The 18491-nt window shown below is 44.7% G+C and overlaps 1 protein-coding gene across 1 annotated transcript in view; it reads right to left on the reverse strand.

Annotated features, from left to right (window-relative positions):
- Positions 1 to 256: 256 nt before the first annotated feature.
- Positions 257 to 18491, reverse strand: part of PHAF1 (phagosome assembly factor 1) — a 51852-nt gene continuing 33617 nt past the window's right edge. Inside the window, exons 14-17 of the mRNA XM_066583793.1 lie at positions 16641 to 16684; positions 15285 to 15343; positions 12670 to 12742; positions 257 to 11968 (exon numbers count right to left, since the gene is read on the reverse strand). Of these exons, the coding sequence (XP_066439890.1) occupies positions 11879 to 11968; positions 12670 to 12742; positions 15285 to 15343; positions 16641 to 16684 (266 nt within the window). The 3' untranslated portion in view covers positions 257 to 11878. The remainder of the gene's footprint in view (positions 11969 to 12669; positions 12743 to 15284; positions 15344 to 16640; positions 16685 to 18491) is intronic.

The raw sequence follows: 18491 nt of genomic DNA on the forward strand, positions 1-18491 counted from the left end.
CATTGGATATTGAGAGAACAATGGAATGTTATATATATATATATATATATTTGAATCATTTTTGTGGACGATGCTTGCTGCACGTGATGGACTGTATAGCTTATATAGGAGTTTGACATAGTAGCATGGAGCAAATAGAAGACCTGCTAAAACCTTCTGCAACTAGCAAGACCATGTTGTGTCTTGGGTACTTGGTAAATATTATGGGTGTTAACAGCAACACACATACAAAAAAAAATCACGGGCAAGAGCAGGATTGTGACCAAGGGTCTCCCTTTATTGACCAGTGGGTACACATGCTGTTCAGGGCTACAGATCAGATTCCAGAGCATTTATAAAAAAATGTCTATAATATACTTATATTATAGTAAAACAAGGAAGAAAAGCATGATCACAAAACACCCTTATATTCAATTGTAATGGAACAATTCCTGAACTGACCTGTACAGAAAAAAAACCTGCACAAGATAAAAATCTTAGGTTGTGAACCCCACAATAAATTTCTAAACGTCTATTAAATCCATAAAGTGATTCTGTTTCTTGGCCCAAACGATGCTCCCCGTCCCCCATGTACATCAGTCTCTTTATCTTACATGGACAGGTGATGTCACCATGACCTACCAGACATAATACTTTGAGGGATGAGCAATGTAAACAAAAATAGACATGAGCAGCAGTTATGCTACCAGAGGAGGTCACCCCGAGACTGCAACGCAAATGGAGGGTAATGTGCAATATAATGGATGCTACAAACCCTTATGATGGTAGACAAAGCCTCAAGACACCCTCAAGTTATCTAAAAGGCTCTTTAGTGTACACAAAAAAAAAAAGGGATACAACTTTTGACTTCAAGTCCCCATCCCTATCACATGAATATGGATGTATGTAGATTGATGCGTTTATAGAATTTGGGATTCACACAAAGCCCTTATGACAAGCCTGAGAGTCATTAGTGTGGAAGGGGTGCCTTAGGATAGACTCAGTGTGTAGAATAGGAGGGAAGGGACTTGTTATTTGTATAGCGCCAATTTATTCTGCAGTAATTTATTTAATACCCCTCATTTTACTGACCTCGGAAGGATGGAAGGCTGAGTCAACCTTGAGCCGGCTACCTGAACCATTCAAGGATTGAACTCATAACCTTCAGGTCATGAGCGTAGGACTGCATGCTGCTGCCTTAACATTGTGTGCCACATGAGAATAGGAAGGGATGTTATGGAATATAAGAGGGATGGGGTGCCTTAGGATACACTTGTTGGGCATCGACAACACTTAGTTCCAGGCTCTGGCTCTTTAAAAGATAAAGTAGTCAAGGGAACTAAGGCTGGATAGAAATGGCTCTCGAGGTACATACTGCATTTATTATGCATGCATGCATCTGTGTGTATGTATAGGTGTGAATGTAACACCTCTCACTATCATATCTGAGAAGATTCTGTGTACCTGATCGTGGGCACCACCGAACTGCAAAGCCGAGTCTGAAAAGTCAGCTATTTTAATGTTCTTTTTATGTACACCAAAGGGATCCTTTAAAAACACTTCTAGAAGTTCCCTATGTCTCCTCCATCATGTGCATGCTGAGCTTGGCCAAATGTGTGCTAACACTACAGAGTGGATGAAATGGGCACCCACTTATTGGGGAAATCACGGCATTGGATAGGAATAAGATCCAACTAGCTGGACCTGCTCGCTCTCATCTGTAGACCTTGGGTGAGGGTTTGCCAGTCTCTATAGACACCAGAAGGTCGGTGAGAACTGCACAAAAATATCTAATATCTACAGACCCAATTATTCAGGCAAGAAATACAGAAGTCTTTTATGATATGCCTAAAATGCAAACAAGATGTGGCTTTCAGGTTTACTAATGCATGAATCTAATTGGGGTTCCAGCCTCGATTTATTAATTATGCTCTAGGGTGCAAAAACACATTGGAGATATCTTCTGTTGATGTGAACTAGTAAGGTTCTGTTCACACATGTTAATGGGATCCAACCAATCCATCACGAAACAAAACCACAAGAGGTCTGTCATAGCTTCTGTTTTTCCAGGTTAATGTGAACAGAGCCTAATATAGAGAGTCGGGGAGGGTTCTTAATAGATATCCTATCCTAAGCTATGAAAAAAATACCTGCCAATTTTGGTGGGATCTGCAAATATCTCATACTTACAGTCATCATAAAGAGGTTTTTGAGGATTTCAACGGATGGCCTGTCTGGTGGGATTCAAGCTTTATGGCCCATCTACCAGGACAAAGAACACCACCACAGGGACTTTTACTATTGATTACCTATTTTCAGGAGTAGCCAACAATAGTAGATTGACAGCGGGCCTGGCAAGGAGCTAATCAACCCAACCCTTGCCAATGTGAAAAGCCCTAGAAGCAGATTACACTGGCAACACTGTAGCAGTCTGGACTGGTACTACAGGCACACCACCCACTGTATTCAATGGGAGCTGTGCCTGCAGTATCAGACCAGGCTGTTACAAAATATGGACAGCACTAACTGCTTACGGTGCTATCTGCACTGACAGTGGGCCAGGCAATACACTGAGCGATGGAGATCCCAAGTGGTGGACCCCCATGATCAACTACTTATGACCTATCTTAAAGGACAGGTCATCAATAGTAAAAGTCCTGGGCAACCCCTTTAATAGCCCAAGGGTAGGCCATCAATTGAGAATTCTAGAGAAGCCCTTCAAGGAAGTTCTGATAACAATTAACACATTTTGTTTGCATTTGAGACTACAACATTGCATCATAAAAGTCAGTCGACATAACTGCATCCTACAGTGTTAGGAGCTCGAAGGAATAGATCACTTTTGGCAGTCATTGGTACAGATGACATAAAATCCATGTACACCTGACCGGGGGTATTAGGCGTGCCCGAATAAAGGAAGACTACATCGCATAGGAAAACTGCTGCATCATCGCTGTCCTGGGGGTTCTCTCCTCTTTTTCATTCTGGCTCTTATGCTGAAAATTGATTTAATCTACACACATATTAGTCTTACAAAAGAGATCATATATACAAAAATCTGTACACTTTTTGTGGAAAACACACAAAATTTTGTCCATATATCACAAGTTGTTACAGCAAAATATTACAAATGGGATACATAGCTATACATAACCTCTCCCCTACCCCCACCCCACTTTTAGGGCAATTTTGGGCCAAGTTCTTTGTTGAAGGTTGATTTTATCATAATAGAAATTACATGCCCCAATACCTTACCCTCTGGGGTTAAGCGGCCTGTAACATGCTGGGCGTAACTGTGAAAAACCACATGATGCTGAAGAATTTACAGACCATACAGGCAAGAAAGGCTTAACAGAAAAAAACAAAAGCTTCAACGACCTTATGAAGCCTTACCTAGCTGATCCTTAAAGGGGACATTAACTTTTTACAAACTTCTGACATGTCATAAGTTCTGATCAGTAGGGGTCCAGGTGTCGAGACCCCCTCAAACTAAAACGAATGGGCAGAAGCCCTCATCTGAGTGTTGTGCCCATTTGCCTGTTTCCGTTACTGCTCAGAGAGGTATAGAAAGTCCATACACCGCTGATAACACTCAGCTGAGCACTTCTGCCCCTTCGTCTTAGGGATCAAAACTTCACTATTTGTCACTATGACATGTCAGAAGTTTGCAGTAAGTTGTTACCCTTTAATAAGTGTATTCCCATCTAACTTGATAATCTGTGGGGGTCCGTCCATTAGGACCCCCACAGATCCAAAAAACATCTCCCTCGGCCCAACCCTAAATTTTGACAGTGGTGGCCGCTCCATTCACCTCAGTGAGAACTGCAGGAGATAGCCAAGGTCAAGCACTTGAAGTGAATAGGTTTGCCCAACACTTGAACTTGGTCTTCTCAGACAGTATCTATTGAAGTGAATGTATTGGCCATTGCTGCCAACATTTAGGGACATGCCAGGTGAACGGTCTCTGGATCGGTAAGGGCCGCAGTGGTTGGACTCCACCATTCAGCAAGTTATCCCCTATACTGTAGATGGGGGATATCTTGCAGAGATGGAAATACCCTTTTAATCATCTTACTTACGCATGTTATCTGTCTAAATCTATTGCTGTGCCATAAAAACCTGGATCAATACATAACAAGGTATTAAAACGTCATTGCACATTCTCAGGCAAAACATCTTGACACACATGCTGAACAAGTCTTTGGCTATTGTCTAAAAAAGAGAAGATACAATATTATTGTTGCAAGAATGAATTGTGGGATGTTTGGCCTCGGTCTGAAACACTGTACCAATGTATACAAGACGTTACCCATACATTTTATTACAGCCATCAAGGAACAGCAAAAGGTCTTTATGCAACTGTACCCTTTATAAACATAACCAGGCCTCCCTTAAGAGAAAAAAAAAAGAATCACCACATCAATTAACAGAGTCATCGTAATCATAAGACAAAGTTACATGAAAAAATATATAGAAAAATCAACAACTAAATTGGACGTAAAAGTGAAATCAAGAGCGGAGATGAATCGGATTTTGCTAAGAAAAAAAAAATAAAACACGACTTGTCAAGTAATAATTAGTCAGGCATAATGGGGAGGAGAGGGTTAATTCCCACTGTATAAATAAGCATTGCGCTCAATGTCTGAACATCCATAAAGATCCCTCAGATGCTGTTCAGTGAACACACTGACTGATCAAGTAAAGTGTATGTAGTGCAAATGGTTAAACAAAAAATCTCTATAAAAAGAGAAAATAGGCGATGAGCACATTGTATCGGGTGCTTGTCCTCCTCCAAGAGGCGGCCACAAACACTGCATGCTTCAAAGACAGATGGCAGGGCTTATAGGGGGGCACGCTGACCAGATACAAACCCGAAGCACCCTTGTTAAAGTCACCCAAAACCTTAAACCAGCGGAGGAAGCCGTTCTATAGAACTAGGAAGCAAGGACATCATTGTCAAGGTCATGCAATCTCAAAATTATTGGTACAACCCACAGAACCGCTGCCTCCGCCGAACTCAGGTGATGGGACCACTTTAGATTGAAAGAGTACGTAGGTACCAATGCCCAACGTAAGAATGCCAATTTCCTGAAATATCGGCAATGCTGTTTGGCAGTAAAAAGAGGCTCCTGGTTTCAGTCCTTAAGGGACATGTCCACCTCGGTTCATCAATTTCTACTGTTAAAGAGGTTTGCCAGCCAAAGCTATAGATGCCCTATCCTTAGGACAGGTCAAGTTATTCGCCAGGGACCCGCCGCTCAGGATCTGAAGCAATGAGCTGATCGCCCAGCCTGCTGCCAGTGCAGCGGGGATAGGCAATGTAATAGGGCACAGGAGGGTAAGTGCAATAGCTGGCTACACTTCCATTTAATGCGAGTTGAAGCCGGCTATTACAACTTCTGGCACTTCCACCTCCAACAATGCATGTCAATGGGAGTGAAGTCAGCTAGGGCACTTCTGGTGCCATGCCCTACGATGTCCAGCACCAACAGCGGGCTAGGCGATGAGCTCATAGCCTCGGATCCTGAGCGGCAGGTCCCCGTAGATCAACTGTTGATGACCTATCCTTAACATAGGTCATTAACAGTTTTTGCCTGGACAACCCCTTTAAATATCTATGCTGGGCAAGTATGTCATTTTCACGATTTATTTTGCACTAAAGCTAGGTGCATACTAGCCATAATGCGAGTTGCACACAAGGACTTGGGCGCAATTCGCATCTGTCAGCACATTAACACGCGTGCATGTGCCATCTGGTATACACTGACACAGGACGTTCACATGAATTGGCCTGTCCTGTTTCTCATCTGTAAAACAGACAGGAATAGAATATGTCACAACAGGATTTTTGCTACTTACTATAATACCCCTTCCATTCACTGGGGGACAGAGCAAGACCTTGGGTATAGCTCCCACCACTAGGAGGCAGACACTAAGCAACGGAAGAGTTCCTCCTACCAGCTATACCCCTCCGGCAGGCACTGAGCTCAATAAGTTTGTTTGTAAGCACTACGAAAGAACTAATTAACACGTGAAGTCGACCAATATAGACCATAACCAGAAAACAAATAGTTCCAGGTAAAAACCAGGCCAGATTGAGGATTCACCACCAGTACTAGCAAAGAATAAACACCGGGGTGGGTGCTGTGTCCCCAATGAACATGACAAGAAGGGGATTTTATAGCAAGTAATACAAATCCTGCGGTTTTCTTGTCCGTGTCACTGGGGGACATAGATAGACCTTGGAACATTCTAGAGCAATGCCCAAGGGGGTGATGTGGTAAGCCTGTTGTTTCCAGTGGGTGCAAGTAAGTGACAGGACCACCGGCGGCTGCCAAGGAATGCTTTCTGCAGGACTTAGAGATAATGAAGACTGGAATGAGTGCCTATCAATACGAAGGCAGACTAAGTTGCCGATTCTCAAGAGAGCTCCTGCAAATTTAGTAGGGTGGTACCAATTAGGGAGGGTGATGCCCTTGTCCTTTAACAGGTATGCCCTGATGAAGTCAGATTTGAACAGACTAGCCGGCGGTAGGTATAGTAAGAGCCCTACTTGTAGTGGACAACTGATTTGTGTAGGAGCTGAAGGAAGAGACAGACTCCATCCTCAAAGGGGCTGAAGAACACGCGAGAAAGGCAAAAGAGGAAAGTACTGTGTATTCTCCAGCTTGCTACTGGCAAGAAAGGCAAACCCCGATCATGGTTGAACCAACGCTGGAAAAGAGATTCCATCTTACGAATGGAGCTATCAGGTACCGATCATAACAGTGTGATTAGGAGAACGGGTATAACCACCTTAGATATGGACTGACCGTATGCAATTATTCTTACGGCTTTTCGGCAAAAATAGCATAACCAATGTGGGACGGAACGTAGCGCCATACTGTACAATGATGCCTTCCTAAGAGAAAATAATGAGGCCCATCTGATGCTTCCGGACCGCGCGATCCAGCTATATAGAATGTAGTAGTACGGTAACTGTGGCATGGAGGGTAGTACTGCGGGCCACATGGATACTGTGTCACACAGTAATATAAATACTCCTCTATGAAGGGTAAAAAGTGACCATCCGGTGGTAGCGAGCGCTGCACAACCAAGTCCCGAACAAAACTAGTGGTAAAACAGTTACACGTTGTATGACGGAGTTAACGTGGCAATCATTACCTTACAGGGTAGCCGTTATACAATTGTTCCAGACATGGAGGGTGGATGAGGTGTCCTAAACTTGCAATCACCACCTAAGCCATCAAATATAGAGTTGGGCAGCAATACCATTCTTCCACCTATGGAGGACGCAACGGGGCAGCCTGGCACTCACATTCACTGCATAATGATGTGAGATACAGATTCTGGCAGTAGTTCATTCATTCTGCCTGAGAGGTATTAAAAGTGGTTCTATGCCTTTATTTACTGCGTCTTCTTATCAATGCAGAGTCCAGGCATAAGACATTTATGTCTTGAGAAGATGACATGGTGCTTGATAGCTACAGCTGCAATCAGGACACATGTCCTCCAGTGTGACTGGTCAACGAGGGGGCAGGATACCCGCTATATCTGCACAGTCATGAGCGAAGCAGAGTATTATCAGACCGCCCTACTCCGCTATGTATGGGAATAAAGAGGCGGATACAGCTTGACATAATCCCAGGATCAAAAGAGATCTAGTCTTGCGGTACTACAGTTACTCCTCCTGTAAGAGGGGGTAATGAGAACAGACACTGCTTGCTATCCGATAGAGAGACTCGCAGTACAATTACTCCTACCATGGGAGAGGGTAAAGCGGCGGACAAAGGCCACCATAATTGTGTAGTCATGTACACTACAGAGAATCACAGTACTACAATTACTCCTAAGGAAGGGGGTAATGCGAACGGACACTGCTGCCTTAAATGACTAGTCCGTTCCATTTCATAGACTCATGGTGCTCCTGTAGAAGAGGGTAATGAGGCGGACAATGGGTTGCCATTACTATGTAGCCGTGTTGGACATGTAGAGTCAGAGTACCACAAATATCCTGCATATGGAATGGGGTGACGAGACGGACCGCTTACTGTGTAGTCCTATCCAATGCAGAGAATCCCAGTACAACGAACACTCCTGCTATGAAAGGGGGTAATGAGGCAGTACACACGCCCATACCTGTATCCATGTCAGGTGCAGTCTGGATGTTCAAGTGGTACTCCTCCGATGGAAGAGGGGAAAGTGTACTTGTAGTCTAGTTTTTTTGCATTGGCATCTAATTGAACAAGACCCTGGTTTCTTGTAGATGAAGTGTCACTTTGAAAAATAAAGTTGTTAGAAGCAGGAGGGTTACAGCTTGTGAGAAAGACTAACTCTTTCTTTGCTTTGCGTCCGCCCCCTAGTGGCAGAAGCTATATCCAAGGTCTTGCTGTGTTCCCCAATGACACGAACGAGAAGAGTTTTTCAAGCGGACCATCAGTCCATGTGAAAAACGTTTATGTATATAGCCTCATAATGGGGCTGTATGCCGTCTGTGGGCTAATATGGGCAGCACACGGCCCCAGATATCCAAGTGTGCCGGAGGCTGGACTACAGCCCATATTATAGTTCAGAGCTGCATTCACAATTCTGCTGATTATCAAAGAACACAGTTGGATTTGCTTAATGTTAGAGAAGTCGATAAGCCGAACTTCTATAATGCAGGTGAACAGTAAGGCTGTATTTACACGGGGCGAGTGTGATAGAAGTCTGAGAAAATGTGTGAAAAAAAAATGACTTGTTGCTCCCATCGCTCAAATGGGGGGAAAAGCATCACACTCACATGCTTATCGTACGGTATGTGAGTTTGATGCGATTTTCTTCATGCTCCAATCAGAAAGAATGACCGATTCTCACTGCAGAATCGTCGAAAGATTGAAAATCACTGCATATCCTATCTGGCAGTACTGGTGCGACCGTGAAAAAAAAAAGGAGAAAAATCAAGCATGTCAATTAATCCATTGAAAATAATGAGATATTTCAACACGTGACTTCTATGCGTCTTGAAATTGCTCAGAACTTGCAGATTTTATTTTATTAATCTTTTTATTTGATTTTTAACATCAAGAAATTGGACATAAGCAAATATTAAGAGGGGTATAATAGCAGGACATACATCATTCAGGTCCCGGCGGGGGGCGGTGAGGGAGAGCAGGGAGGAACGGGGGGATGGGGTAGATCTCCCCGCAACTCACAGCTCTCCCCCGCCGGCACCCGAATCTTTAGAGACGAGCGGGCAGGTACTCGCTTAGGGCACTACTCGCTCGAGCAGTTTGCCTTAGCGAGTGCGCTCGCTCATCTCTAATCATTACATTTGGATATAGGGATTACTCCTCACCAAAGTATCCATCAAATTGTGTAAACAAAGAAACAATACCCCAAAAATTGGGACATTATATAATGTCTCATTTAGACGGGACGATTGTCGGGTCTCCTCGAGCCTCCGCTGACGTCACAACTAGATTGTCAGCACTCTAGACAACAGAGCGTCTAGACAGGCAGATCCCCACCAAATAGCAAAGATTCATATGCTGGTTGAACGTGAGCGACCGGCGAGCCTCAAACAAATAGTGCATGATGGCAGTGCATGTAGAGGCAACGATTATTGCGCAAATTTGTTAGTTTGAGCTGATTTTGTGCGATAATCGTCCCGTGTAAATGACTCTTACGCACGCGTTACTATCACCCGTGTAAATACAGCCTTAGGTCTTCCTATATCAGATTACTTTAAAGTGTCTGGTGCAAAGATTACACTTGCTAGTAGGCAAATCTTCAGAGTGCGCCAAGTGCCGACACGGATCCAGCAAGGAGATTTCAGCTCTGAAACTTGTAGAATTGTGATTATAACTTTGGCGTATAATACAGACTGTAACAATCAGGATACATAATGTAATCTATTTGCAAAGCAGTTCACCTTTCTATGCAAATTAAAGCAACCCTCCCATCCTAAATCAGCACTGTGCATTAGTAGGGCCCGTTTAGACCTGCAGATTCGCCATCTGAACGAACAATGTCAGAGTTCGCTCGGGCAGCCGGTTATATAGCAGACACATCGTTGGCTCGTTCAAATGAGAAATCATTCAGTCCTTCACATTCGCTGTGACTGAGAACGACTGAACAATTGGTATTTAAACTGAAGGATGAGTGAACGAGCCAACGATGATCTTTATGCCTGCATTAAATGAGCGATATATGAAAAGCCAACGATTTATCGTGCGACCGCCGGCCGAGTTTACACTGAATGATTCGTTCATTTTTGCTCGTTTGAACAATTATCGTTCCATGTGAAAGGGCATTAAGACGCTACATGCTGCTTTGATTGACCAGTGTTGCCCACATGAGCAGCGCTGGCAGTTAGAGCAGCATGTAGTATCTTATACCACCCATGCATTCTAATGCACAGTGTGTAACAGGTAGTTAGAGAAGCAGTGCGGCCATCTTTGTCCGGGCTCGGAGGGTCACTTTAAAGGGGTTTTCAATTTCTTTCACACTGGCATAAGTATAAAAATAACAAACCAAGCTAAGCCAAGTTGTTTTGTCCTCCAGTCCTTAGAGACTTTCGGGCACAGTAGATCATTTGTCGTCTAGGCTCGTGACTGCAGCAGCCAACCATAGGCCTTAGTGCGGCTACTGCTGAAGACAATGATTGTCCATAGTGGGCACAAGCCCAGACAGCACATGAAAGGGTGTGTCCAAAAAGCACAAAACAGGCGATTATAGCCTTGCTTATTATTTCATACCTGTGCCAGCCTAAGGCCACTCTCACACAAAAAATACTGCATTTTACAGAGTTTTCATTGAAATGGGTGATGTGGTACGTCAAAAACACGCTGAACGCACGAAAAATAGAACATGCGGTGTTTGTTTTAGCGCATGTTAGAAACGCTTCGCTAAAACGCTCATCTGAGGCGCCCCATTGAAATGAATGGAGGCTCAGAACACCGTTTTTAGCAGACGTTTCAAGCGCCCGCTCAACGCTGTAAAAAAACGCCTGAGTGCGAGCGGCCTAAAGGAGAAAAATTCCACCAGACAACCCCTTGAATTCTATGTGTGAACTCTACAATCACGTTCAAAGTTGGACATACGCTGTAGATTCCTATTCTGTTACTTTACTAAAACATAATTAAATGGAACTACCTTACATGATTTCTTTCCCAACCTCACCCACCAGATGTACGGTATCAGGGCACCCGGTATGGGATCCGTTTTAATTGCTTAAGATTTTACCGTAGATGAAACCGGATTCATATGTTCTATACAACTACAAAAAAAAGTTTTTAAAAAGTTAATACTTCCCTTTTAGACCTGCTTGCATATTGCAGAATACAATGATCCAAAGCACAAATCTCCACAGCATCAGTGCCAATGACCTCTGCCATATGGGGGGGAAAGCATACATGGTTTATGTACAAGCACACAGATTCCGATGGTAGTTTGTGTGTAAAGTCACATGATGTGGTACCTGAATATGTGGCTGTATATATAAATCTATGCATATATACAAACACACCAATTACATGTCAGACTGTCCTTAACCACAGAAATATTAATGTGTTTACATACCCATGGATATTAATATATACAGATGTGACTATCACAATAACACTAACACAAAGGCTTCTTACGCCCGGTTCCTGAACGCGGCTCGAGCTTGTTTGTGCTTTGACACGCAGCAGAGGCCCCGACATTCTGCAGTAGAGATTACAGGGACACGGAGGGCACGCTGGCTGCAAGAAGGATGCCCGGCAGGAACTGGAGACGAGGTGACGACCGCAGACACCCACATTCCATGCAACGCTTTGCAGCATGGCCAACAGCGCTTACGGCTGCGCTTACTGTGGGCATCTGTCAGCAAGTGAAGGCACGCTGGGCTGTACAACCTCACCCGCTCTTCTCATGCTTACTGGCTCAGCTCAGAGGATTTCTGGCGCACAGTGGATCTTGGGGCTCCGTAGAGGGTAACTGATGCTATGTGGTTGTTCTGCATGACCTAAAAAAAAGGGGAAAGAAGATGAGCGTGCGGCTACTGTGCATTATAACCTTCAAGGAGACCTAGAGTGTTGTCTTTGCTAACATAATGATGGCAATATATGAAATACCTTCATGGCCAAAAAGCATTAAAAAAAAAAAAGCGAACTCTAAAAGTATCATGTGGGGTTATGGGCCAACATTTATGTAGGGCACAGATGTCCCATATTCTTTAGGCATCCTGCACATGGGCGCAAATTCCGCGGCGGGATTTCCCGCAGAATTTCTGCCCATGGCCGCTGCCATAGGATTGCATTAGAAAACACAATCCTAGACAGACGGCCGCGATTTGTGAAATCACACGCGGAAAACAAATTGCGGCATGCTCTATTTCTGTGAAGGTCTCGCAGAGGCCCACAAAGAAATGTCACTGGTGTGACAGGCCGGCTCCCCTCTGCGCATGCGGCGGCTGGCCAGCAGCCGGCACACAGCGCAGAGATGAGACGCTGGGAGTGGGTAAGCCGCAGGCCTCTGCAGGGGCACGGGACGGCATCCCGCTGCGATCCAACCCGGCCGTCTGCAGGCAGCCATAAGTGCGGTGTGTCCAGATAACAGACATCCTTTAAGAAACATTTCAATACACGAGAGTTACGAGTCAACGATCAACGTAGTTGAGAACACATGTCCTGCAATGTTAGTGAATAACAAATACAATTTACTAACCTCAAAAATCATCCTCTGCAGACCAAAACAAAAGGTTGATCCAAATGGGTTTGTGTTATTTGGCGAGGAAGATCTGAAAAATAAATACATCCATGATTATGTAGGATTACAGCTCAAGGCCGGGTTCACACGGGATGGAAATCACAACAAAATGTCCGCAGCGGGACCGCACGGGAATTCTGAGGTTTCTGCAGCGGAAAGGCTGCTTCAAAACCTGCGCCATTCGGCGTGGCTTTTCAGCCTGTATTCCTCTGCGAAAACCTCTCCCCATAGAAAGAAGAGTCCGCAGCGGAAACGGCGCCAAAATTGACACGTCGTAGATTTCAATTCCGCATCTCATATCAGTTTCCGTGCGGCTTGTCCATAGTGTGTGACCGAGATTTCTGCAAATCTCGTCCACTTGTGAATACTTTCTATACCTCAGCCAACAAGCCACATTCAATAACATTCAATAAACCTCGCTGTAGCATGAAGGTCAGGAAGACGATACAACATAGGATATATATCCAAATTACTTGATTGTTGGCTTCTGGACGGTGTTGTGAATAGCTAAACCCAAATTTATAAGTACATCGTCTCTCCTGTTACATGTTAAGAAATAAGGCAAAATATATATACAATGTGAATACAACATAACAATGTTAACCCCTTAGTACTGATGTCTTTTTGTGCCTTAATGACTAATTTTTCAGATTTTTTCGTCATCGCATTCTAAGAGCCATAACTTTTTAATTTTTCCATTGACATGGCCGTGGGAGGGTTATTTGCAGGACAAGTTGTAATTTTGAATAGCATCACTAAGGGGTACATATAGTGTATTGTACAACTTATTTTTTTTTTCCTATGCGGATTGGAGAAACATATTCCGCCATTCTTTTTGTGGATTTCATTTTTATGGTGTTCAGCATGCAGGATAAATAAGGGGATCACATTATTCTGAGTCAGCACAATTTAGGCGATACTCCGTTTATACAGTTTTTGCTATTTTTGCTTTTGTCTCAGATTCCAGCTGTTGGAGCAGGTGCCAGGCTGTCATTTGACAGCCGAGCCCTTGCTTTCCCTGGCACAGGAGACCCGTGCTAGGCTTCTGATGCGGCAGCATAAAAAAAGGTGCATGCATAAGAACAAGGCCCTTTAATGACCACCGCTAAAAGGTGTAGGGGCGGTCATTAAAGGGTTAAAAACACTAACGTGGTGAATAGTGACAATCCGTAAACTGCTCTTAGTAAAGGGGTATTCACATCTTTTAATGCGATGGCATACAATCTCAAGAATTAAGGGGCAACAGCAGGGACAAATTAGAAGGGGATGCAGTGCTAAAGCAATGCTACGGGGTCTTCAATTTCAGGAATCGGGGAAGGGGTTGGGGGGGTGGGTGTTGTCCCAAAGGTCAGAACACTGGCAATCATAAAGACATGGCTCCTCCTAGTGATACATCATCACTTTACAAGATGGGAATATATTAAGAAAAACATGTCCGCTTTAGTCCAGAAACCGTGCCACACCTGTCTAAGGATTATCTCTGGTATTGCAGCTCAGCTATACTGAAGTAAATAATACAACACGTGTGTATACATGCGTCGCTGGTTTTGAAAGAAGCAGTCATGTTTTCCTAATCTTGGACAATCCCTTTAACTTGGTGAATGCTTACTAAAGACTCTTGGTTTACACATACAATTACGAATTGCAACAATGAACTTTCTAGACTATCAGCACCAACTTTAGAAAGGTGCTTTCCTTTCAGGACAACCCTTGCCTATATGATCTGTCACTGGTGGGGGACGGGGAACGTGGCGTGGTTTGGGAACCAAAGTTCTGTCTGGAAGAAAAAAAAAAAGTGTCCACAGACCCACCAACAACCATGTCATTCGTCGGTACGCCTTGTGTTCTCCACTGTATATGCAAGTTTAGTCTTCTCTGTTCCTAAACACAGGGTATGCCAGTGCATGCCTATACAGTGGCTTATATCAGAGGTATACCTCATGGAATGCTCCCAACATATACCTCTAACATAACCCAAGACTGAGATGTGAACAGAGCTTAACTGTGTACTTAAAGGGGTTGTCCCGCGAAACAAAGTGGGGGTAAGCACTTCTGTATGGCCATATTAATGCACTTTGTAATATACATTGTGCATTAATTATGAGCCATACAGAAGTTATTCACTTACCTGTCTCCATGATGCCGTCTAATCTTCAGCGTCTAATCGCCTGATTAGACGCGCTTGCGCAGTCCGCTCTTCTCCTTTGCTGAATGGGGCCGCTCATGCCGGAGAGCGGCTCCTCGTAGCTCCGCCCCGTCACGTGTGCCGATTCCAGCCAATCAGGAGGCTGGAATCGGCAATGGACCGCACAGAAGCCCTGCGGTCCACCGAGGGTGAAGATCCCGGCGGCCATCTTCACAAGGTAAGTATGAAGACGCCGGACCGCGGGGATTCGGGTAAGTACTATCTGTTTTGTTTTTTTTATCCCTGCATCGGGTTTGTCTCGCGCCGAACGGGGGGGGCTATTGAAAAAAAAAAAACCCCGTTTCGGCGCGGGACAACCCCTTTAACTTTCAGACCTAACTTCGTGTCAACATGTATTACGGAGCTCAACTGAAAAGCTTTATTTTACCTGTGAAGGACAACTGGCTTCTCCATAGGGTGCCCCAAGTGTTCTTGAATACTGTCCCACTGCACAAATAAATCAAAACTAATGTTTAAAATCATTTATGGAGGTAGAAATTCTGCTTCATGTCTTCAGTGTTGGGGTATCAGAAGAATTTCCAGACATTGCACGACTGAGAACCCAAGGACTGTTCGCTAATTTTCTGAAAACATGTAGCCGAAACTACATTCTAATCTACTATGTAATCTAACATGAATAACAATGTAACGCTCCAACAGGAAGCGGTATCGTCAGACCACAACACTGCAGGCAGCCTAAAAATATCTCAGAAGCTACACGTACCCTGCAATGTCTGCCTGATCATTTTACGGAGCGTGGCGGACAAAAGTAGGGGAACATCTGGGGGTCCAAGACTTAGTAACAATAAAGGGATGCAAATTGCTCACAGCACTGGGGACAGGGGTGTAAATGTATCTCTAATATTGTTTTATACTGACAGATGATAGCTCAAAAGTCGCTCAAACGACAGTTTTGAGCGATCATCTTTGCATACTTTATAGTAGCTAATTAGCTGCTATATAGCTATGCAGGCACAGCGGGACACCGACGCTATCCCTCGCCGAACACTACAGCTGTTCTACATGAGCAAACAGCTGCAGTGTTCTCTGCGCTTACAGCCCATGCCCCGCTGTAAATTCACAGCAGGACACAGGCACGCAGAATCTAATCAGCGCAGCCGGCTGATAACAGCCTGCTCCGCTGATAACAGCTGATTGCTCAATTCTAGCAAGCTAGAATTCAGTGATCAACGACTCATGCACGAAAACTGCACGATGTCCCTGCATTTAGACAGAACATGAATTGCTCAAAAGATTCTTTTGAGCGAATTTTGAGCAATTCTCGTTGTGTCTAAATCAGCCTTTAGAGTCCCCAACAGTCAGAACACAAACTTTGATTTTCACACAAGTGCTCTAGAGGTGGGACTTCCCAATCAAGTTCTCTCTCTCCTCTCTGTCCAATCGGCTGCACACCACCTCTGATTAACAGATGTAGGAGTCTCCTGATTGGACACTACCGGTGTCAATCAGAGCAGCTGAATGGACTTCAATGACAATTCCTGCCTCCAGAGCACTTGTTAAGGTATCAGAGTTCTGTTTCTGCAGGGGACCCTACAAGCATTAGTAGAGGCACATTTGCACCCTTATCCTCTGCTTCTAACTGGCTCTGTAAGCAGTTTTGCCACAGCAGAAATGCTGTCAGATTCCTTCCAAGTCAAGACCTAATAACATAAGGTGTAAGCGATGTTTGGCGAGATGAATGGCTGTGTCAATTAGACTAGAATCATTAATCTGTGTCTCTTACCTTGCTGTAGGTGGTGCAGATTTCTGTCTGTGTTTCAGAGTTGTCTGTTAAGTACAAAGAAAAAAAAATGGATTTTTGTTACTTACTGTAAAATCTATTTCTCATCACGTTCATTGGGAGACACAGAAGACCTTGGGCATAGTTGCTGACACTAGGAGGCGACACTGAGCACAAGAAGAGTTAGCCCCTCCTACCAACTATAATGAATGTAGTGCCCGTCAGGTGTACTTCAGCAGTGTACAGGCTTCATATAGACGCCTAACACTTTTTATGGGAGGGATCGCGGTGGGAAGCCAACCATGGAGTGGGCCACTTAGCATGGTCGGTACACTGTGTAGTGATGAGATGGCAGTCTTCACCAGACGGATGTGCCTACTGAGAGGGATTCAAGAACCCACTTCAGCATTGCTGAGACAAGATCGTGGAGGAACCAAAGCTGTGAAAGGGTCAACTTGAAATCAAGGTGTCCCATTGTAGTACTGTACGGCCTCGTCTACTGCACTACCAAGATTTTTAGAATCTGGCATAGAGTCATATATAGTGTATAGAGGAAAAAAAGGACTAATGATCCATACTAGTGTCAAGTAAGATAAACATAAGAAAACAGGCAAAGGAAGGGAGAGCAATCTGTCATCCAGAACTGCTCCACGTAAAGGGAATGAGAAGACAAATACTTGAACTGCCAGTACAGAGAATAACGCCTCCTGCAGACAGCTGGTCACATCCCGCTGCGAGGATTCTCGCAGCGGGATGCGGACCAGTGCCGCTGCAGAGGCATGTGGCTCACCCGCTCCCAGCGTCTTCCATCTCTGTTATGCGCCGGTTGCCGGCGCAGAGCGGAGCCGGCCCGTCACTACTGACGTTTCTGTGCGGGCCTCGCAGATGTGTGCATAGGATTGCATTTTCTAATGCAATCCTATGGCAGTGGGCACGGGCGAAAATTCTGCAGGAAATCCCGTCGCGGAATTTCAGCCCGTGTGCAGGGGGCCTAACAGCAATGCAAATACATCTTCCTTGGAGGAGTTTAATGAGTTTGTATGGCGGACAAGACCTAGAGTAAGCCATCAGAGATCAGGAGGCATGTGAAGACCTACACTGCAGAAGTAAGGAACGAGCTGTCTGGTACTGGTCATAACCTGTGGTTATGAAGATACATCACAGAACCATGAAAGATATGAACTTATGGTATGCCATTATCCCTCCGGCCATTCGGGAAGAAGAGTCTAGCAAAAGTAGAATGGAATATAGCAGATCCACTGCACAATAATGTCATCCCAAAAGGAATCCCCAAACCAGTGGAACGAAGGTAGGAAGGAGGGGAGCCAACCATCCCTGGGACAGAGACCCCGTGGGGTGGGCTGGGGGGACTAGGACTAGTATCCCTGCCCGCCATCCAGAACTGACCCAAGGAAAGTAGGGAAGGTGATGAGAGTATGGAGGGGTAGGGACAATGGTGCTATACTTACCTCATCTTCATTCTTTTTTTTTCGGCTCCCTGAAGGCACCAGCAGGGTGACAACTTTAGTGACTGTCACTTAGGGGTGAGGAATCGCTGGATATGGGGGACCAGGCAAAAATCTCAGGTAACCCCATGGCTGGCGGGAAGCAGAGTAGTTAGCGCCGCTCTGTTCCACTTTGTCTTCTTGGAGGAGGGAGTAACACTGTCTGATGTAGCACTGCTCGCCCTCCACACTTGGGAGCAATCAAGGAAGTTATCTCATCCCCGATTCCCAAGTAGACGAGAAAAAGGAAAAAACAACAAAAAAACATAAGACCTGCAGAGCAGGAGGTCTGTCTATTACAGATACCAAGCTAAAACAGATTTAGCTCCGTGCCTGCAGGAGGGGTATA

This window comes from Eleutherodactylus coqui, chromosome 11 (assembly GCF_035609145.1).
Source record: "Eleutherodactylus coqui strain aEleCoq1 chromosome 11, aEleCoq1.hap1, whole genome shotgun sequence".
NCBI classification, from domain to species: Eukaryota; Metazoa; Chordata; class Amphibia; order Anura; family Eleutherodactylidae; genus Eleutherodactylus; species Eleutherodactylus coqui.